At 40.6% G+C, this 23,458-nt stretch overlaps 1 protein-coding gene across 2 annotated transcripts in view; it reads right to left on the reverse strand.

Annotated features, from left to right (window-relative positions):
- Nucleotides 1-22,340, reverse strand: part of spon1a (spondin 1a) — a 57,464-nt gene extending 35,124 nt beyond the window's left edge. For both annotated transcript variants that reach the window (XM_080032823.1, XM_080032822.1), the window contains exons 1-6: nucleotides 21,897-22,340; nucleotides 20,823-20,929; nucleotides 16,566-16,699; nucleotides 9,039-9,112; nucleotides 8,448-8,570; nucleotides 2,931-3,079 (exon numbers count right to left, since the gene is read on the reverse strand). In XM_080032823.1, the coding sequence (XP_079888949.1) occupies nucleotides 2,931-3,079; nucleotides 8,448-8,570; nucleotides 9,039-9,112; nucleotides 16,566-16,699; nucleotides 20,823-20,929; nucleotides 21,897-22,131 (822 nt within the window). In that variant the 5' untranslated portion in view covers nucleotides 22,132-22,340. The remainder of the gene's footprint in view (nucleotides 1-2,930; nucleotides 3,080-8,447; nucleotides 8,571-9,038; nucleotides 9,113-16,565; nucleotides 16,700-20,822; nucleotides 20,930-21,896) is intronic.
- Between the last annotated feature and the right edge of the window lie 1,118 nt (nucleotides 22,341-23,458).

A 23,458-nucleotide genomic window follows, 5' to 3' on the forward strand; every position in this document is an offset into this window, starting at 1 on the left:
TGAGGCTTAGACATTCAATCATACTTTTATTACCAGTCGGTCACATGGTGAAAACTAAAAAGAGCGGGCCCAGCAGTGTGCTCGTATAAATTGTATGATTGAAGACTTGCACATGTAAACTTTTTTCAACCACCCATCTAGTAAGCAGCAACAGCAAGACTGTACACACTTAGCAAAGCTCTTAAAAAGTGAAAAACTTATATTAAAAAAAAGAAAAGAAAAAGATACAAAAGAAAGCCATCACACAGAGCAAGCTTATACGTTTGAACAGTCTGCAAGCCTTCCTGACTCTGCATATAAAACTTTGTATGAACACTCTGATCAGTGCACCCCTTGGCTGGAGAGGAGCCTGGCTATGAATTTCAATTTTGCATTCATCGCTTGTTGCTTCCCCTGACGCCCCACCTTATACAAAAGAGAATCAGCTTTCTGTTTGTGTCAGCGTTTGCAGAGAAGCGCTTGCCGGCTCAAAACAGGGAGCCTCCTTCTCTCAGCCTCCTTACCTCAAGGGCATCCAAAGACTATGTGTTTTTTGTGTTGTATAAAAGTGGATCCAATGAATGTGTGCAGTAGCTGCCTATGGCAACATTGAAGGTCAACCAAAAAGCACCTGTATGTTGTGAGGTAAAATTACATAAAAGAAATGATAAAAGTGTTATCAGTGAAATCAAACTATACGTCCCCTTACAAATACACATAGGCAACAAAAACACAAACATAAATGGCACAACTAAAGTAATGTACAGAGTAGGGATGAGCCCGAATCCGAATATGTATTCGGATAAGCACGGATAATGAGTTAGATACGGATACGGATAATTTCCGAATAGTCCCGTTATTATTCGGGGATTTTTTTTGTTATATATTATTCGCCTAATTGACGCAGCGCGTTCCGCCTCAATGACACAACAGGTAGAATTACAATAACAGCTGTTCTGCGGTGGACATGAGAGGACCGGGCGCGTCCCGTGACCCGCGGTCTCTCTCTTTTTATCCACCGATAAACGCAGCGCGTTCGCCCTTTCCCTTGAATAGAGGGTTCTACCGGTCGCATTCGCTGCCGTTTTTATGTGAGTTTCCTCCGCTGCCGTGGCGGAGAAGAGACGAACCGATGGAATATGCTGCACCCCGAGTCACCGTCAGCCCTTCCCCGATGTATTTACATTCTCTAGGCCTACTGCTTAAACTCTTTCAAACACCACAACGTTTCCATCAAACTGATGCTTAGGACCTGTACTTTTTCAGCTGTCAATCAATGCGTATACGGCTAGGCCTACTTCAGGACCTATACAATAAAATCGGAAACTGCAAACTTGACACATTAAAATCACATGTGGCTTTGTGGAAAGGCTAACATATTATTTAGGGTTTATGAGATTGGTACGTTGATACATATATTGTTCCTAAATCTTAGTTTAGTAAAACAAAAGTAAAAAAAGAGGGAGGGGGAGAGATAGAGATAAAAAATAATCATGAAATACAGCTGTATTTCCCCCAGTTAAAGGGATACCTTAATTAAGTTAAAAGTAAAACACTGGCCCTCATTTACTAACAGTGAGTAGCCTATGCACAGATTTGGGCTGTTATTTATCAATATTTTCGTTCCCAGAATTTCTTCGTATTCTGAGAACAAAGAAGAGAGAGAGAGAGAGAGAGAGATGAAAAGGTAGAAATATATCTGACTTTTCGACAATATGTCAATATGTCAATATTACATCAATGTGATGCTTTGAAGGGACAATGATAACAATTGCATTGACAATGAATATTAGTTTAGAAAATCAATTTAGGTGTGACTTCCTTTAATGTAGGCTAATGTAAAAGAAACTTCCGGTATACGCCACGCCCACTTCTTGTTGTGTATCCGGATACAGATACAGATACAGATAATTTTGTTGGTTGAACAGATACAGATACAGATACAGATAATGACGTCTCCGCACACCCCTAGTACAGAGTATTGACAAATGGCTGATTATTTATTAGATTTTGCCAGGCTAGCAGGAATAATAGCATGCTACTTTAAGACTGGGGTTTATATTGATCGCCTGTTAAGTCTTCAGCCTGCATTCATGTGTTAGCCAATCCCACTTCACCATTGAGAAATCATTCTTGACAACTAAAGCTTGAGCCATGCTAGAACCTAAGGGATTGGCATACATGATTGATTGTGTGGGCAAAACTATTATCATAGCATGTGCACCAAAAAAAAATTACCAGTTAACTGAAAACACAACAACATTCAATTTTGAATAACTAATCAAATTGATGTTTTTCAGGACATGTACTGTACTGTTCTATAAAATCTGGTTCCATTTTGCCCTCACCTCTGAGCTGAAATAAAGCTGGGTCTAATGATCCAGGCTGAAGGATGAGGAAAAATATGAAAAAAGAGTGTGCTGTAATAGTCGTGGGAGGGTGACAATGACACCGAGACCCCATTGCTCACACTATGCTCTCATTATCTCCTGTGACTCCAGGTCTTCAATATTAGCCAACAATAAGCACTCTGCAGATCCATCTGTTCTGCCAGCATGGATACAGCCAGGGAGAAGAGGGAAAGAAGAAAGATATACGAAGCTATTTGTGGAAACAATAAAGAGATGAGAGGCCAAGGAGGGAGAGAGGAGTGGAATGCATAAATGTATATAAATTACAACTTAAGGCGAAACACAGCAGGCAAAAGTTTTGTTTTTTCGAGCATTGGTCAACTTTGAGATATTTGGCTGTTTTGCTTTGATAAGCATAACCCTCCTCTCTTAACAGTTTCAGTTGGGGAAAAATAGTCCCAGAAATAAAGTATGTATGCAAATATATACATAAACATCAAACCGAAAAAAAATATTTGAGGGACCTTTTCATCCCTTTCCAGTGTACTTTATATGCAACATCTACACCTCCTATCACCTCTTAGTGCGAGAGAATCTTACCCTCTGTCGGATCTCCTCCTCCATTTTGACTGGGGAGCCCAGCTCAGCAATCTGTTTAACTCCATCGCTGGAAAAGCCGCCGTATTCCCACAGCACGTAGTTCTTAGAGTGGGAGGCACCAATGATAGCTGACCAGTGATTGGCACGACCTGGTGAAATAAGACAATAAATAAAACTCATTAGTTGGACATCCATTCCTGTTTTCCAAAGTAATCTCTGCACCGTCTAATCAGCACTTCATTGTTGCCACTTTAAAGGCACAGCTCTAGAGATGCCATCATTAGATTGGTATATCAGTCTGTCCATTGACAGACTGATTTGGGTGCAACATGTTTATTGACAAACACTGATGGGTTTCAATCTAAAAATGATTCCTTGTTGCTGCAAACCACCTACATTGTACTACCGTCATTTGATGCTCTTTCATAATCTTTTAATTATCATTCTCTAACGTTCTTGCTCAGGACAAAGGAGTCTGTGCCCCCAGTGGCATATGGAAAAAAGTGATAATGGAGCTATATATAAGCCCTATATACCTGTTAGCACACAGAGAGAATTTAGCAGTGGTAGTGTCGATGATGATCCATCAGGGGTGACAGCATAGGCCATGACATCCAGCCACAGCCCCAACAGAGTATTTTAAAGAAATAAACCTCAGTTGCTTCCAACAGCTATACTCATCAAGCTGAGAGATATTTGCTGTGCCACTTGAGAATATCCTTTACATACACAACTTCAAGATTTGTCTGAAAAACATCATTTCACCTATTTAGTCAAGATGAGGTTTCTCTCTCAAATAGGTCACGGCTCTGCCTCTCATCTTTATGTCCTAAATAGAGCGCTGACTCTGCAGTTCTGTAAGTCACCCTTTCTGCCTCCTGCAGGTTCCAAGTGTGAGTCTGAACAAAGATGAATCACCCTGATAATCTAATCTCTGTGTTTGCAGTAATAGTATATTGTGGAAACTTACACAGTTGACCTTCATTCCCAAGTTTCTACTCTGGCATACTGACTCTTTCTTTTTCGCCTTAAATGGCAAAAATGCATCACAATGCACCACAAGTTTGTAACAAAAAAACGGTCTTGGTTTCAGTAAAAGTTCTCCCTCCCACTGATCATAATAACATAAGCATGGTTCTTTATTATTTTTACCTTTTTGATAAGGTTCATGAGTTGAGGGTTACCACATTATTTGTTCTGTCTTTCGATGGGTTTGACTCCTGGTTACTTAGATGCAGTGCCCTAGGCTTAAAACTTGTCTAATCTGAACGCTTCTCAGACACATTTCTTACTTGCGTGTCACACACAACAGAAATGCTCTCATTTAAATCTATGCAGCTCACCTGTCTGCACTGGCTCCATAAAGCTCTATAGCCTCATCTGTGTTCCACGCCCATAAACGCGAAGCATAAAACCTGGAGCATTTCTTTAACCAACAAGTCTATTTCTTCATAAATATGAGTGTAAACGCCAGATTGATGTCCAATAAAAACCCACTGAATAAATATATCAATCTATAATTTGCAACTAAGGCTATTCATTATTTCAGAAGCCCAAACCTGAAAAATGGTCAACCAAGGGAAGATAAGTGGAGGAGGTTTCTGCTCAAGATGTTAGAGAATATCAAAATGCAATATCAAGTTTAGTGTGGAGGATTGAAATGCATGGTTTGGTTTTCCATTAGCGAGTTCTTGCTAATGCCATTAGCTTGAGCACATTAACTGAGTGATTGACAGCAGGCGCTTGGTTTATTATTTGACCCTGGTAATGGCAATGCATTTTAGGAAAGACTACAAATCCAGGAGGTCTTACTTCTTAGGGTACCTGAATGGAAACAGGTCTGACAAAGCTAAAGTGCATTTGACATGCTTTGGAGCATTGGATGGTTGTCACCTAAGAAGGGAAATGTTTAGTGCATTGTATGCAGTGAGGACCAGGAATGACAACAATTCCCTTTATTAATATTTAATAATAAGGGTAAATGTGCCCCAAGCTTTCATAAATGTCTGACCCTGGCAAGGAGTCATTGCCAATAACTACATAGCAGCATTATGACTCCGCTTAGCAGTTTTATATCCATTGTGGGGTTATTTCGCCTAAGGTTGGGGCAGTATTAGTTTATTTCAAAAGTGGGTATAAACAGTATGCCAGTGTTCTCTCTTTTAATGCACTTTTGACAGGGATCAGTGCTTGTGGGCAGTGTTGTTGCTGGTTTCCGACTGCCATTTGTGAAACTCTGTTTTATAGGGAAATAGAGAAGTAACATAATATGCGCTAAAAGCTGCAAAGTTATCAATGAAGAAGAATATGAAAATTAATATGGAGCCTCATAAGTATATAACTGCCCCTCTTTGACCTATCTGTATGGGTTAATAGTAGCCATAATCATCACGTTAAAGGACACAGTGCACATAAAATTGTTTGATTAGACAGTTACACGACAATGTGGATGTTCTAGTTTAATAGGACAGAATCTAGTTGTGGTGTTGAAGAGCTTTCATAGTTCTTGGTTAAAAGTGAATTGCCTTCTGCAACGCAATGAAGAAGTGCCTTGTGTGTGTGAATGCATCATTCATCATTCAATCTCTTTATATTTGTATGAGGTGAAAAAGGTGTTTGCTAGGCTTAGAATATAGTATATGGAAGGCAGGTGTTGTTTGAGATAATATATATGTTTTCAGTCTGGACTTTGCTATACTGTATTGATTGTCTTGTATAAGAGAAAATTGTGTATGATGGTTTTTTTTATTTGGTCAATAAAGTAATGTTAAATTCTCTCTCTTACAAACTCTCTCTCTCTACTGCTAATCCCATATACGGTAAATTATGACCAGGCCATTCTCCATCTCAGTATAGCTGTGTCTGAGTGAGCTGCCATCATTCGGATTAAAACAAAGATTGTTGCATGACTGGCATTGGGTTCAAAAGGGGAAAAGAAAAGGTTATCATGTCGGCCCAAACAATTTTAAAAATAAAAGAAAGACGTGAAACATCTCAGGTAGCAGAACATGAGTTATACTTGCAGCATAAAGGAAAAAACAAACCAAGATTTCTAGTCTCTGTCGGTTTCTGATTAGAACTCAAATAATGTTAAAATAAGCAATAATAATGTAATAATATAATAAGCAGATATCAACATGTGCTTACTGTTTTGTAGTCAGCGCATAATATTGTCCATTGCCATGTGTGCAATGTTATAATGTTATAACTGGTAAGGTCGAATATGACTTGTTGCAAGGAGAATCACACTGTAGCATCTTAGGGGTCAGGATGTAATGGAAACCACACAGCTTGCCCTATCCTCTTTTAAGCTGATCTATCTGTGAGAGGTGTCTCGCGTATCTTTGTGTGAGAGTGAGTCACATACCAACTACTCCCACCATGAGACAGTAAATTAAGGCTCCTTTCGACCTCAGGGTTTGATCTAATCCCACTCCAATCAATGTATTGATCTGACCAGCGAGAGCCTGATTTAGACAAGAAAGCCAATGTAATCAGTAAGTCCACTCACATCCTTATAGCATAGCTCAAGGTTATATACTCATCACACCCAACCACAGCACCATAATGTGGCTTACCATCCACGTACCGGGCATAAACCAGCCACACATCCTAGAGTTTTTGGGGGCTATGTTGCCACAAGATAAAAGGATAAATTCTCCGATATAGGGGAGAACGGGGTAATCTGAGCTACTTTTTACATTTGCTCCCCTCTAAGCGAGCAAAAATTATTTATCACTCAAATTTACACATTTCCCATTAATTCAGGATGTTTCCTAGAAATGGGCATTAGCAGAATTTTTTCAAGACAAAGGGCAGTGAAAATATGATTGTTTGTGGCTCACTTTACCCCAGCTGTGGGGTAAACTGATCCACTTACTTTTTCCACTCTGAAACTACCATAACAACACATAGTGTAAGAATCCTGAAAGCTAGCCACACATTCCAGAACTAATGTCGGACTAGTAAAAGAATGATGGGGTTTGGTCAATTAAGCAAAGCAAATTTTCTTAACACTTGAAAGTAACTCTGAACAAAATCAAATACAAAATAATTCAAAAGGTTTTAATAAGATTCAAATGAAAGATAGAACCAGTTAGATTAGAACACAGTCTGGGGGTCAGAACACAGGACCCTTAGAGCCAGCTAGTGTCTGGGGGTCTAAGCATAGGAAAATCAGAACCAGCGAGAACAGCCTGGGACTCAGAACACAGGAGAAGACCCAACTGGATTATAACATCAGCCTGTCATACTCTACAACTAGGCCTACTCTACATTCCAGCCCTGAAGGTTACAGGGAAAGATGAGAAGTGGTTCCGTGTGGTTGCCCCAGGTCGTCTTCCTGGTGTATTTCCTTGGCATGATGGCTTTTCTACAATGTGTATGACATTAAAATAAAACATGTGTTATGTAATATTACATTAAAATATGTTTAAGACTAAACTTAACTTGTGCCTCATGGTGGGGGAAAGTGAGACAGTGGCTCACTTTCCCCCACAGCATTTGGCTCACTTTCCCCCACCACCACAATTTGAGAAAAAACTACCTCTCTTAGCATTTCAGGCTAATCTTCAGTTATCAGCATCACATGGTTTCACATGTTGGTAGTTCATCAACACGTATGATAGAAGTTTGTCTACGTGAATACATTTGCTTTGGCACAACAGTTGATTAAGTTGACAGCAAGAACATTTACTTTTACATGCAAAATACCTATTTTGGTGAAAAAACATGCTTACCACAGCACCATGAGGTCCTCTCTTTCAGGGCCATGGGGAAATGAGAGGGGCTTGAAAACATATATCTCACATGGCCACAAATGTTTTCCGTTGCCTAGATACAGGGGGTGGCTCACATTACCCGATGCCTCAGATTCCCCCGTTCTCCCCTACTATATTTTTTCTATTGGCGACATATCCTACTAAAAATATCAAAATCAAGAATTTGTTCATCCGTTTTCTTGAAACGTTCCAACTTCCTTATCCAGTCTGTGGCTCTCAGCCCTTAACTTAATAATTCATATGTAACACTCTAATCTTTAAAAATAGCTAACTTTTACTTTCTGAAAAAGGCTTAATCATTTCATAAAACATCTGGGCCCTGTAGTTCCAAGCAAAATGTATTTAACCAGTAGTAACTAGGAGGACATGTTTAGGGGGTTCATGTTAGGACCATTTGAGTATTCACGGAAGCAGGATACGTTATGTAGAATAGGCTGAAAAATAAACAACAAAAACAACTATCTTAATAATGAAGGGACATGCCAATGAGCAAAAGGGTGTTGCTCATCGGAAAACAATGGAAGTCCATGGCATTGTAGTTTATCTATAGAATAAACCATAACAGGCCTTGGATACACAAGCAATACTTATTCACGTGATCAATTCACTGCTATTTGGAGTCTTTTAATGGGATTATTTGACATATTATTATTTTTTAAATATATTTTAAGATATTCTTTAAATGTGTGATGTAGCTGAAGTGACATGACAAAGAGCAGAGGATTGTATTGCTTACGTGGATAGTCTTTGGGATGAGTCTTCTCTGACCAGTTCCCAAAGAAGGTGACTCTGTACTTTGCCGTTCCACAGGCACAGCAATCCAGCACAGGTTTATCTGTAGTGTCTCCATACAGAGATTCTGTAGAGAAATGAGAGGAGGGGAGAGGAGAGGAAGAGGGAAAGTAAAAGAGCAAGGGAGAGAAATACACAACCATGAGATAGGCTTTGAGAGATTGCTTATTAGTATAAAGGATCAGTTGATGCAGATCATGCAGGAGATGGGTGGCTTTAGAAAGTGGGAGGCCGAAAGGGAAGAACAGGGCGGCGCGCTTGAGATTAATTTGCCGCGCAGTTCTTTTGATCTATTGCTCGGTGTGGCATCCAATGTCATGCACAGCCAGGGGTCATACTCATTTACAATCATTCATACAGTATGCCAGAGCGCAGGAGCACACAGGAATAACCCTATACGTCACAATCAAGAATTAAATAAAATAGTCAAATGAAAACGGATGAAAAAGTGTCAGTAGTAAGTGAAATAGAATACCGTGGTAAATTCATGGTAAATGTTTCATTCCATGTTTGTGAAAAAAACAGAAGCATATACCTTTCTCACACATTCGCTTGGTGAGGGAGCCTTCATCCTGGAAATAGATGATTCTCTTCTGCACAATACTTGCCCTACACAAAGAGAACAAGAAGAGATGGGAGCAGTTAGGATCGAAGTTTGTGGGGGCAGCACCAAGTGCAAGTGTAGGCATGTGGTGGGGAAAAGTACTGTGGGCAGCATGTCAAAATGGAAGAAGACTGGGAAAGAGGAGAAGCATTTGGTGAAGCATGGTGAGGTTTTAAATAGAAAGATAAAACACACATCAGGAAGTGTGGGAAGGCTTGGCTTCAAAGATCTGATCGTCTGAACATTGGTTTGTGGCAGATGGAACAGGTGCAGTTATTCATATTCCTCTTTCTGTTTAGTTTTTTTTTCAGAAGACCCCTAAAAGCAGATATCAGAGCCCACAGGAAAATTGCCATCTTTCAGGCGGAGGCGTTTACTCCCAACACACAAAGACACAAAAAAGCATTAAGATATACACGCACATAGAGATGAGAGGCTGAGAGGCTGAAGGTAAAGCTGGAAAACAGAGAAAGGCAGCAGACTAAAAGAGTATTTTTTTTGCATTGAAGAAATTCCCTACACCACTTTCACTTTGTAAAGAAAATATGCAGAAATGCACAGATATTATACTATATAGTATAGGCTATGCACTGTGTGGATAAGAACTGAGTTACAGGCCAACAGTAATGCTACCCAAAATGTGGGGCCTGGCAAAGCGGCTCTAGATTGAGCTGTCAAGTGGCTTATTCCACTGGGTGATGGGGGACACAGGTCTGAGAGGGGCCTTGACATGTAAATCAGCCACAAACAAAACTTTTCAGTGGCCAGCAGACTTGAGAAAACAACAACAGAAACAAGCCTCCAAGGCACCTAACTCCCTCACAAAAAACACGTCTTTAACACCGGCCATGGCGGCTGGAAGGTTTCCATAGGGATAAAATCCCACAATGAGGAGCTCGGGTAAGGTCGGTTCCAAATGGGCACAGTCCAGCTGGAGAGCATTCCTGTTTGGATACCATTTGTTCTGGACTATCTAACTAAGTTGAGCTGTGCTGTGCTGTGCTCTGTTGAGCTGATCCCAGGACCGATCCCTCACAACGAAAAATAAATAAAATATGCATACAGTGATGCAGATAAAAAAAAAACATCCGTAACCTGGGAGATGAAGAAATATGTCACTTCTTGTTATTTTTTAAATCACATATGCTGTATACTGCACTTTAAAGCCCAGTTCAGACCAAAGATTCGCCTTGCAACTGCTTGCAACTGCAACTCCTTGCGACGAGACCGCCGAAACGTTCTAAAACTGGACCTTGCGATTTGACATGTTAAATCTTCTGCGACGCCTTGCAACGGCTTGCAACGCGCTGCGACGAGCAGTTCACACTGCTGCGATTTATCCCCTGCGACGTTCTAAAACCGTCTCGTCGCAAGCAGTTGCAAGGTGAATCTTTGGTCTGAACTGGGCTTAAAGGTGCAGTGTGTAATATGACATCATCAAGAAAGTTCTAGAACGTTCTAGAATGCAACACTCCCTGGTTAACCCCAACCCTTTTGAATAATAACAGCAGCTACAGTGGCCTTCAAGGACAAGAACAATTCTAAATTTTAAACAATGCACCTGATGACATTCCAACTATGACACTTTCAAGATGGCGGCACTAGGCCTTGGTCCAAAATATGCAGAAATATGGACATACTGTATATGAGACCCTTTCTAAGGGAAAAAATAATAATTCAAAAAAAAATGTTCAGCTATTATGCACTAAATTAAATGTACTTATGGATATTATAATTACTTTCTACAACATCTGCTAGGAAATAAAACCCAAAATTCTACACACTGCAGGTTTAATTATTCCCATGCAGATAGTGATATATTTTACTGGTATGAGGCAGTCTAGTAAATTGACTCCATCTCTCAAAGCTAGCTTTTAAAAAGCATTATGAATGAGGATTTTATGATTTTTATTACTGTCCATGTGTCTACCCTATGAGTGAATGACAGTACTATACATATGTTAACGTGGGCCTTTAAATGGGCCTTGTGCAAGAATCTTTTTTTCATGTTCATGAAATTTTTTTGTGTGAAAGAACATGATCTGATTATACAGCCGACACAGAGAGCTGGACATAGAATAAAAATCAGCTGACCTATCTAACCTATCAATGCACTGGAAAGACGTGATAGGGATAGCGTTCATTTTATTTTTATTATTTATCTTGGCTCTATTCTGTGGCACCAAAATCCTTCAATTTAAGACACCATACTATTTTTTGTTATACAAGTGATTTTCCCCCCTTGTGAAGAAATGCCATACTATTTTTATGTCCATGACTCATGACAGGTCTGAATCACTGGTGACATTTTGTTCAAACCTAGCCTACTTTAAGATAAAAATGCTAATAAAGAGTAAAACACTTCCACATGCCACTTAAGGAAAAATGTGCTTGTGAGTGACTCTTGCACGAGGCCCATCATGAATGATGATCGATGGGTTTGTGGGTAGAACTTTGTATAATCCATATCTCCAAGGTAACAGGGAATAGTGATATACATCTACAGTGCATAATGTTATTCTCTGTTATAAGCTTCATTGACCCATTTAATGTAAACAGTGTTAATGTAAGAGATGGACAAAAAGGAAAAAAAAATCAGAGAGCAAAAGATCAATCTTCTACAAAATGGAAGAAACCAGAGGCACTGGATGTAATACTTCAAACAGAGATATTCCGGTCATATCCTGCATACTGAATGAAGGACCAAGACAGACTTAGACTTGAGAGTAGAGAGGATGTTAAGGCCAAATGTTACACACTCGTCACTGATTCTAAAAAATCAATCACCATACTCTTGTGCATACATTTCTACTTCTCACAGCTATACTTACCAACCTCATATTATAACCCTCCCAAAATAGTATACTGTAAGGTACTGAAAATAGTAGTGTCTGTCGGACAAAATAATAGCATACATATGAAAAGCAAAAAATATTTGTGTGTTGGAGAGTTTGGTTGAATTGGTCAAAATAAAAAGGCTTCAATATTGAGAGGCTGTAAGCCACAGCTGCCTTCCTTTTCAGTCAAAATACCTTTTTAGTTCAACTTTATCTTAAATGCTACATATTTATCCAACCATGAAATGGCATTCCTTATCAAACGAGATCTCTCTCGCTCACATGCCATTATACTCTCAACAAACATTTTAATGTATACTTTCATGTGCACTGGTACACTCAGTCTGTCTCAAAAAACATTGTACTAATTCATATGGACTACTATAATTCTCTCTCACATGCACCATGAGGTCTCTCTTTTACACTGTGTATTTTCATTTGTCACTCAAACACACCGTAATTCACTCTCATAAATGTATCATTAGAGTGGTACACCACTACTCTCTCTCAAAACCGTACCTTAGAGGGTATAATGGCTTATACACATGTACTCTATTTGTGTGTATGTGTGTTTGTGTGTGTCAGTGTGTCTGTGTGTGTGAGAGAGTAAGTAGATGTCTGGCCAAAGTGGTCTCTGATGATGTGGATGAAATGATTCAAGGTAAGCGACACCACCAGCGTATCTCTAATTGTTCACACTTTAATTCAATCTCACCCCAATTTCTCATATCTCCCTGAGAGAACGGAGCCTTCTCTGCCTCACTGCTTGCCCACTTTCCTGGGCCGGCCAGACAATCAAGCAGAGTAATGCTTATTTAACATCCAATTTAAATTCTATCTGACTTTGCCGGATCCTCACCACCACCGATTCCAATCAGCCCAGAGGTGCACAGATTGTGTGTGTGTGTGTGTGTGTGTGTGTGTGTGTGTGTGTGTGTGTGTGTGTGTGTGTGTGTGTGTGTGTGTGTGTGTGTGTGTGTGTGTGTGTGTGTGTGTGTGTGTGTGTGTGTGTGTGTGTGTGTGTGTGTGTGTGTGTGTGTGTCTGTGCTGCACTTGTGTGTGAGAGAGAGAGAAACAACAACAAAAAGAGAGTAAGAGAAGGAGAGGGCGAGAAAGAGAAAAGAACTAAAGAGAAGGAAGCAAGATATATTTTGGCTCTCACAAACGTTTCAATTTGCATTCTCACTAGAGTTATAAAAACAAGAAAATAAATGTTTTGTTTTTTTCTCCTCCTTTTCTGACCAAAGATGAAATAATTGTAATTTGGTTCTACCACTGCAAACAACAGAAACAATACTTCACTCCACTGCACAGGAGCAACTGCATTTACATTTCTTTTCTCAGGGACTATAGTGTCCTGTCAAAGTCCTCCTTGATCTGTTCCAATCATTGTGCTGCAGGAGATAAACTGCTGATGACAGCTTACATGGTAGGGACATTCATCTGAGCACCGATACACGCTCTCACTCAGCCAGCCGATCAGAACACCTCGCACTATACCCGCCATATCGTGCGGCCGAGGGAGATGACAAATAAATTGCTTCCTACCTACAAATGGAAAGATGAAAGATAGAGGAAACTTCAATGGCGACTGCAATACACAGATTACATTTAAAGGTGACCTACTCATGCTCGGTGGAACGACCAGCATGTACTGTAGAAAAGCAAAAAGATTGCAGCTGTGACAACAGCTCCTGACATAAGCTCCACTTTTTGTCAGAAAAAAACATAATCGTTCAGTCTGGTTTTATCATTCATTTATCCTGTAATGAGCAGAACGGAAGCCAATTATTTTCAATCCAATTAGACATCAAGCTAAACATTTGATTTAGAACAAAGCTGGCTCAAAAGATAGATATAATCCCTCTTAGCTTAAGTTTGCCATGGGGAAGTTTGACGGTTAGATCTGTAATTGCTTAATTAAAGAATAGTCTGGAAAAGATGGATGATAACGTTCACGTTTTAATACCAGTCAGCAGTGACACATCTACCATTTTCAATTAGGCAGCAGGTGAAAAAGACAAACTACAAACACGTTATAAGTTGGAACACTGAGTTGAAAAGCAACCCCATCCCTGCATTCTTCAGGTTTAAAAAGAAGGTTGTGCCTCTGACTACAACAGTTCATAAATCAGCTGTGTAGAGTTGAGTTGAGTTGAATTTGACAAAAAATGCTATCGAATCTATCCCTACTTCTGTCAGCGACCAGCATCGCTACTTGGCGTTGAAACCACTGAAAGTCAACAAAACCAAGATTTTAGTAGTGCAAAACTTCAACGTTACGTAAAACTCAGAAAACATGAGTGGCATACAGCAGAGAGACAGTGAAGAAAACTATGGCTCAATTTGATTCTAGCATGCAAGAAAGCCGAAAATAAGTCATTTAGCTCTAAGTTCAGGAGTTTGAATGAGCATCCTTGCCTGACCCTATCATCACGGACCGACCTTAGACAGAACCAAACCACGAGCTCAGTCTTTCCGTCTAAAAGAAAGTATAAATTATACTTCTGCAAACCATTTGGGAGGAGCAACACTCCTGGGACAACATTAAAGTCCAGGAGCTTTTTAACAGAAACACACACACCGTGCCACACGAACACTCCTAATTTTATGGCCAGATGCTGTTGTTTTGTCTTTTACACATAACCCTGATTTTACTGCCAGGCAGACCAACGGGCAGTGACAGAGGTATTTTGGGCTACGAAATGAAATTAAAAACAAACATTTGCACTGCCTGTGGCGGTAATAGAATTGTCCTCTCAAAGCTAATCTATAATATAATTTCACATTATTATCTTGTTTCTTTCATGTGGGTATTTGTTGACTGGACAGTGTGTGTGTGTGTGTGTGTGTGTGTGTGTGTGTGTGTGTGTGTGTGTGTGTGTGTGTGTGTGTGTGTGTGTGTGTGTGTGTGTGTGTGTGTGTGTGTGTGTGTGTGTGTGTGTCATGTGTACAACAGAGTCCCTCCCTCTGAACAGTTTTCATGTTAAGTGCTCTCTGCTCTTGTCATTAGTTTAGTGTGTAGGTTGAATCCTCTATGAATTCCTATAGGAATCTGTTAAGACTTCTGTTGTGCTGCAGCAGAGTGGCCTATGTCAATCTTTTCATCTTTATCCTAACCGCTCCTGCTCCCAGTGTGGAATCATGACTTTCAGCCAATGCCTGCTTATCACTCTCTCCCTCACATGTAGTCTGTTCGCTGGTATCACATCCACATTTCTGCACTTTCAAGTAGCTCTTTCTAGGCTCCATCACACTTGCAACTTTTTCCTCCATCCGTGTGCTTAATAAAGTTCGAGTCAGCGATTCTGGAGAATCACTTCTTGTCAAAATCAGTGAAGCTATCCTCGCGTTCCACTACCAGTACGTGTGAGCTCATTTCTTTTTCAGCACACACACACTGTGCAGACAGGTAGTGGATTGTGAGGAGATATTTACAGATTTTGAAAAGTAGTGATTTTGACAACAAGCTTTCTCCAGCTTCTCCGACTACTCCTTATCTTAACACAAATCTGCCATCAGCCACTGATACACCATGACCTGCTGTGAGAAAACTATAAAAACACGACAGCCAAGATAAAAACAAAGAAGATATACAGTATATACTGTAAAAAGGGGAGGGGAGAGCAGAAAGTGGCACCGGTATGAAAGAGCTTCAGAAAGCTCAGGAGGGTCATGAAAATATACTCCAAGCAAATAAAGAGAAGGGAAATGGAGAGCATAGAGACATTTGCATTAGGAAGAAATGCAACCTATTTATCATCCCTTTGTATAATGAACAACAGAGAGAAACAGGCTGTGCACATGAACAGTTAAATAATTAATTGATCTGAAGGCTTTTTGAGTCACAGTCCCTCAGTATCTTTCGATCTCCCGTACGCTCATTATTTCCCCACAGTACTGGATTAATAAACCAAGTTCTGCCATGATCCGTCTTCAGATAAACATGACTTACTGTTCCAAATCCAAGCAAGCCCTAAGGACACTCAAACAATGGTGCCAACCAGTCACACACACTAGGTGATGAATAGTGTATGAAGCCAAGTGAGAATGAAAATTTGGTAACACTTTCTGCATTTAGCTGTGCTTAGTTTGGGACTGCATTTGCATATGTGAACTTGATACATGCTGGTAGCAAACCTCAAAATCCTGTATTAAATAGAAGCTACATCTCCAAGCTTGGATCTGTTACCACTATTAATATACTCTGTTTATTATACAACTAGCTAAAACTAATGCATTCTTATTAATGTAATAAATCCTACCTTCACGGTAGGTTACAGTATACGTTATGATGTTCAGATTTGTTTTGGAGAGCTGTTGATTCAATGTGTGGATCATTTGACAAGATGTAGGTGGTGCACTGAATTACAAAGAAAGGAAGGTGTTTTTATTTAGTCTACCCTCATCGATATGAATGCTATCAATCTCAGTTATTGCAAAAGCAAAAAATTCCATTTCAGAATTGGATTCTCTGCACATTGCCAGACCTTGTATAATAATACATGATCTACATTTCACCAAGGAAGAAATAAAAATGTGTTAAAAGTATATAAAACGTAGTGTTGTGTTCAGCTGAGGACTGGCCTATGCTCCCCAGGCTCAGCCTTAGTATACATACTTTAGGAGGATGCAGCCAGAACCGCTAGGGGGCGCAGTCCAAAAGACCTGGATGCTGGTGCGTCTGCGAGGAGTGCTCTCTGTCACTGCAGGGGGGCAGTTGGTCATATACTGCGTTTCCTCCTCATCAATTATCTGTAAAGCAAGAAAACAAACAAGCACACACACACACACACACACACACACACACACACACACACACACACACACACACACACACACAGAAAAAAAGGTTAGAGATTAAATAGAAATGGCTTCAGACAAGACTTGCCTCAAAACTCTCTTCAAACGCCTGCATGTGATTTTATTCATTAGGTATCGGTGGACCATTTTACATTAATTTCCTTTTCCGATGTCAGTTCAAGTGCCTGCAAACATAGTTAGATTAGCATAATTAGACTGACATTAATTACACCTTCTCAGTATGCAAGAAATGATTTAACCCAAAATAAATCCAAAAGGACACAACCTGGGAGTTGGGAAATACATTAAGTGAGTCTCCTACCACCTGGAATCAAAAGTGATTTTTTTTCAGGGGCTCATAAGCCAAAAAGGCTATGAATAGGTATATCACAACGAGAAGCAAGAGAATTAACGGTTGGATAGATCATGTTAGATTTTCTTCATTCCACTATAAAAAATCTCATCTCAATGTGATGCAGTACAACAACATGCTGAATAAGTGATACATTGTACTCTTCTCCCAGTCTTCATATCATATGTCAGCCTAATGGGCATCTACCTGGAGCTGAATTCTAGCTGTCTCAGTAGAAAGCAGTATCGATACTGAGTGGTGCTATAAAGTCAACTGATCTGAATTCAATACTCAGGTCGATCAGAAAGTTACAAACAAGATGCCCAATCATGGCTATCAAGGTAAGCAGCATAAAGAAAAGGTCACAGATCTGAGAGTCCAAATGCAGGCTGCCCTGTCTACTCAGGTGCACATGAGCTGCTACTACACATCTCATTGATTTGAACTCAGGGAATTAGAAGAGTAGGTTTCATGAGGGAGCCCAGCCAGCCGCGCTAAAGTTCACTGGCCGGAGACCAAGGATCTGTTTGATAGGAAGTGACATCAGGGCAGTAGAGACGAGGAACTTTCTCACTCCATAAAGCTGTCAGCAAAGAATTTCCTTTGTCATGCCGTGTTATGAATGAGTTCCCTCTGGATGTGGAATGACTGTGAGAGAGGGAGAGACGGAGTAAGAAGGGTAGCCTGGGAGCTCTGTGTGTGTGTGTGTGTGTGTGTGTGTGTGTGTGTGTGTGTGTGTGTGTGTGTGTGTGTGTGTGTGTGTGTGTGTGTGTGTGTGTGTGTGTGTGTGTGTGTGTGTGTGTGTGTGTGTGTGTGTGTGTGTGTGTGTGTGCTTGCATGCATACGTGCTTGGGTGCGTCAGTGCGTGTGTATACAAACTATCTTGGACCGACAGATTATGCCCGCCACCCCTGACCCTCCATGTTTCCATGGTTTCTAACAGGAATCCTGGGCTGGCCTGACTAGACTACAACTCTTGGTAAAACTAGTGGAGACTCATGGGAATGCATTAACCACCATCTGCAAAGAGAGGCAACCAATTTACTGCTAAATGACCTGCGAGCCCTTTCCCCTTGTACGTGTCTAATTCCAAGTTTCTTAATCGTCTCCCAATAATCAGTGTGGACTAGGAAATAGGCATAATTAAGGTGTGTTTCTGGGTCTATATAATAATGTATGAATTAAATTAGGAGCTTGGTCATACAGGATATGTTGGTCAGATTTAAACAATAGCATTTGACATATACTGTACGTAATATCACACAATGTGTTACTTTTCCAGGGGTTATGTCTCAAACATCTTTATTGCCGTAAAATCAGATTAACCTAGTTGAATTATGACCAGGAGATTCCGTGCCATATGTTGCACTCAAAGTGGAACAGATTTCCCCCCTGACACAGCCACCTAACAATTTGCCTTTTTCTTGTTCTGTCCTCTCACCCCGCTGAGAAGTAAAGTCTCATCAAACATCGCCAACATTGCCCTCTGTTTTACACTCCTGCCAACAAACACACACACACACACACCCACACACACACACGTGCACACACACACACACACACACACACAAACACACACAACACACACAGTGGTAGCTGACCTTCCCAGAAAGCTCAATAAAAGTGCTTTTCATCAAGTCGGGAGCTGTCCTGAGATGGCTGAGATGGGACACACCAGCAGATTTCAAATGAGCTGTATGTTAAATAAAGCTGTTGCAGCTTATTTTCTCTTTCTTTTCTCTCAATGCCTGGAAGCTGGCCCACCCAGAGCTCTTTCAGAATGGAGGAATGGTGTGTGTGTGTGTGTGTGTGTGTGTGTGTGTGTGTGTGTGTGTGTGTGTGTGTGTGTGTGTGTGTGTGTGTGTGTGTGTGTGTGTGTGTATGTGTGTGTATGTGTGTGTGTGTGTGTGTGTGTGTGTGTGTGTGTGTGTGTGTGTGTGCGTGCGTGCGTGTGTGTGTGTGTGTGTGTCTGTGTGTCTGTGTGTGTGGTCAATGGTCACATGTCTATCCATCACATCCGTCAATCTGATGTGCACCCAGTCTCATCCATGAGTGGAGCAAAATGCCTAAATGATGTAGCGTTTCACCTCTTCACCCCTGACGTTTAGCGCCCTGTCACACCACGCCACACTCTGCCACACGGTTGAGGAGCATGCTCAAGGCTGGCACTAAATAACAACAACATGAAATATATTGCAAGGACAAACTGGAAAAAAAAAGCATTGCAAGTGTTGACTCTGGGTAATGAAATGGGAGGTGCACATATATAGGAAAAAAAATAAAATATTCCTTTTTTTTATGTCGTCCAGTATTTAAGGTTCGCATTCACAGAGTGGCACAGCACGGCAGTAACTCTGGTCAGAATAGCCTGAGGGCTGTGGTGCAAACCTACCCTGTGTACTGTGCTGAAGGTTTTCGATAGAATAATAGAGATTAATGTGGGAAGCAAGCGACTGAAACCGACAGATTCACAAAAGTCTGAAAAAGAGTAATCCGCAAATGCTTTTAAACCCATTTAACAACTGTTTCTTTTCGAGATCTGCTTTTGGAAAATGTATGACTTCAAGTTATGGGCAGGATTCGGAATTTGTCTTATATATTTGGCACTTTGAAAATCAGTGTGCTGGCTTACCCTGTATTCCTGCAAAGAAAAAAATATTTTACACAGTTTGGTACTTGATTTTATAAAAAACTATTCCTCAGTTGTTTCCAGATCCTTTGATGTCATTTTTTGCACTGTGAGCGCGATGCATTCCTTGAAAAGGCAGCCTTGACTTGTGTGAAATAAACATTGGTATATGACACAGTAAGGAAGGAGACCAGAACAAGATTCAGTGAACAGGAATTAATGTAAAGGTCATGAATGTAATATTACATTTTGGATTCATAGTTTTTCAACTAACAATGTAGTTCCACACTGCGAATGTGCTGTGATACCATCAACATACATGAATATAATCAATGCTTACATTCCTTATCGTACTCAAACAGATGTAACCAAATCTTCACCTTCTCTGTATACTATTCGAGTCCTGCGCTGTGTTATAATCACAAAGGATCTCACATAATTGACTAGGGAGTGCCAATCTCCTTGCCATGTCTCCCTTCCATCCACCACCAATTGTACATGTTCTATAGGCTATGAGCTGTGTGTCTGCTTGTACACACACACACACACACACACACACACACACACACACACACACACACACACACACACACACACACACACACACACACACACAAACACACACACACATCACACACTCCTCCAATTCCATACCCGAGTACCTTCACAGCCTGCCAATGAGCACAGCTAAGACGGAGCTGAGCTGAGAGTAGGCTCTTTTCATTTTTCTACAGCCTATTAGAGGAGCTGAGTTGAGAATAATCAAAATGTGACATTTGAAGACAGGAAGGTGTGCAAAGAAAGTCTTTCAAGAACCCCCAACCCCCCATCTAGAGTAAGATCTGTCTATTTTGACACGCTGTTCTTTCACAAACATCATGCACAGCGCTTGTGTTGGACGACGGGGGGGGAGGGAGATATTATGCTTAAGCGCGGTTAGATTGGTTTGACATCTTTTTTGACAGGTGAGTCCTCACTTGAAAGGTACTGTATTGCTGATACAGAGGGCAGACATTTAATACCAGGGGTTAACTTCAGTTGATGCGAGATGTTCCTGATTGTACAAGCAGTCATCTCATTAGTTGCTACCTTACCTGGAATTGTCCAGTGTAGTCATCCTCCTGGTCTCCCTCTGTGCCCTCCTTCAGGGCAATAAGGGTGAACCCTCTGAAGTAGGAGGGGCTTGATGCAATGACACTCACTGCATAGAAGCAAAGAAGAATGACAACAAGGATCAACTGACATTGAAAGAGAAGAAAGCAGACCTATACAATTCTCATTGTTGGACATCTAGAAAATGTGGCTTCTTTGTGTTGTATTCTGGTAGATAAAGTAGCCTATTATACTGTATATCCTGATATACATTATAACTGTTATTATTATTACACACCTTCATTTTTGATGCACAGTCAAACAGATGACAGTAATTATAGTTGCTCAGTCTTTCCATGGGCTGTTCAAAAATGCATGTTGCAGCCCAGCAGAATATAAAATAATTAAAATGTACTAAGATAAAAAAAAATACAAATAATTTGCTGTACTTGATATCCCAATCGGCATCTTGGAAGAATACTGTCCCACTTCAAAATTACTAATTTATTGTGGAGGGGTGAAGGGTTTTAAATGCAGAAAAGTAATTTCCTAATCCCTGCGAATTTATTCACTTATTCGATTTGGATTACATGAAACTTCATGATTAAATCAGAAAATAATTAACCAAGAGCAGCTTGATCATTTCCTTTGCGACAGAGCTGAGGGCAAATGCCCTTACGGCACCCATAACATTTACTTTAGACACAAGCAACAAAATCAGGGAATCGAGAGTATTTTGCTCTAAACCCTTTAATGTTTTATCATGAAGGACTTTTAAGGGCGTAGCCTAGTTTCTCATGGCTGATAACATTAGATCACATATTGTTGTCACCGTTGGCGTTCACTAGGCTAGTTCAAATGTAATATGTGGTGAAAGATCATCTCTTTACAAATGAAATATTATTTACTTTCAATCCATAGACACTTGTACGCGTGGAATCATTTGTACACTCTGTAAAAACTTATATTAAGTTTGAATAGCTATAGTGACCGTGGAAACATGTTCATTTTACAATGCGCACATTGTGCCAACAAATGCAGTGTGCGTAAATCTCGCGGTTTAACAGTACACCAACCTCTATATGTGCTCCCTGGCTGATAGTTCTCCGGGTCTCCCTCAACGCGGAGGCGAAACTCGGTGTTGACCTCCTTCCGTTTGCTTTGAGCCCGTAATATCCGACTGCAATACCCGTCTGACTTCCCGACTCTCTCCGAGGGCTCCTCGGTGAATGCAAACGTATTGCACGTTGCAGTGGAGACGAAGCAGAGCAGGATCACAACGCGCGAATGTAGCCCGGTCGCTGTCATCATGTATAGGTTTCCGACAGTAGCCAAGTTGATGCGCGGAGGAGAAGGGAATCTTGTTTGTGGGCAGAGGAGACGTTCACGGTCCTGTTTCACTCCTGAATGAGAAAGCAAACTTGTTAACTGCTGAAGTAGACTTGTGTTCAGCTAGGAGGGTAGATCCATCCTGATTAGGCTGACGGAGAGAGAGGAGGAGGACTGACTGGGATGTGCTGTGTGCACTCTCGCTCTAACTGCTCACTGAGTGCCGCTGCACAGCCGGGTAGCAGGGGTCCGAGCGAGGATATGGCCAAACGAGGAATGAGCGTAGTGTGGCCGTCTCCAGGGCCACAGCTATTTACAAACAGACTGGGTGAATAATGCTCTCTGAACCAACACACTGAAGGCAGAGACAAGCAATGAGTAGTAGGCTACTGAGAAAAGGCACGTTTGACACACTTGGACTGAACTCTCAGTGCGGTGTGTGTCATCACTCAATAGCCTTAAGGAAGAAGACAGGAACACACACACATACACACAAAGGACTTAATAAAGCATGCTATACTCTTGTCTAGGGGACACATTTAACAATAATGGTTAGGTTTTGAATTAATTGGCTGTATTGCTTTGCTATCCATTTGCACAGTGCACATTTGTTAACTAATGAAATGCTTCCGCCGGATTTAACACACCAATAACAGACATTAATGAGGTAGGCTATTGCAGCCTACACTGTAAAAACTGGTATTGGGGAAATTCATATTTGATAAATAAATAATAGTAACCTTCATATAATAAAAAATATATAAAAAATAAATAAAATTATCGGGACAAAGTTCTCGGGAGGTTTTGGTGTTCACCAATAGAAAGAATGAGATGTCACTTTTTATTTTCAGCACCCTGGGGACCTCGGAGAGTATTGATCCCCCTCATAAGATATGGAAAACATTCGGTACTCTGAAGCTGTGTTGGTCCATCTGTCTCTCACATGCTGCATCATCAGCCACACAAGTTCAAATTTTAATTTCTGTGTGTGTGTGAGGCCTTGCAGATGCACTGCACACGCATAGTTATGTTGATTGAAGCACCGTGAATAGTGACATTTCTAGCCATGCTAAATGCATGTCTCAATATGTCAATGTCAGTCAGCCGTTCAGTCAGACTACCACTTTGGTTCAGAACAACTGCTGAATGGAGTTCCAAGAACGTTTGTACCAACATTCACATCCCAGAGAATGAAGTCTTTGGTGATCCTCAATCAATCAATCAAACATTATGATATATCACCCTTTCATACACAGCGAAGGCAACACAAAGTGCTTCAACACATAGAACCAAATTTGGTACAGAAAAC

This window comes from Ammodytes marinus, assembly GCF_949987685.1.
Source record: "Ammodytes marinus genome assembly, chromosome: 1".
NCBI classification, from domain to species: Eukaryota; Metazoa; Chordata; class Actinopteri; order Uranoscopiformes; family Ammodytidae; genus Ammodytes; species Ammodytes marinus.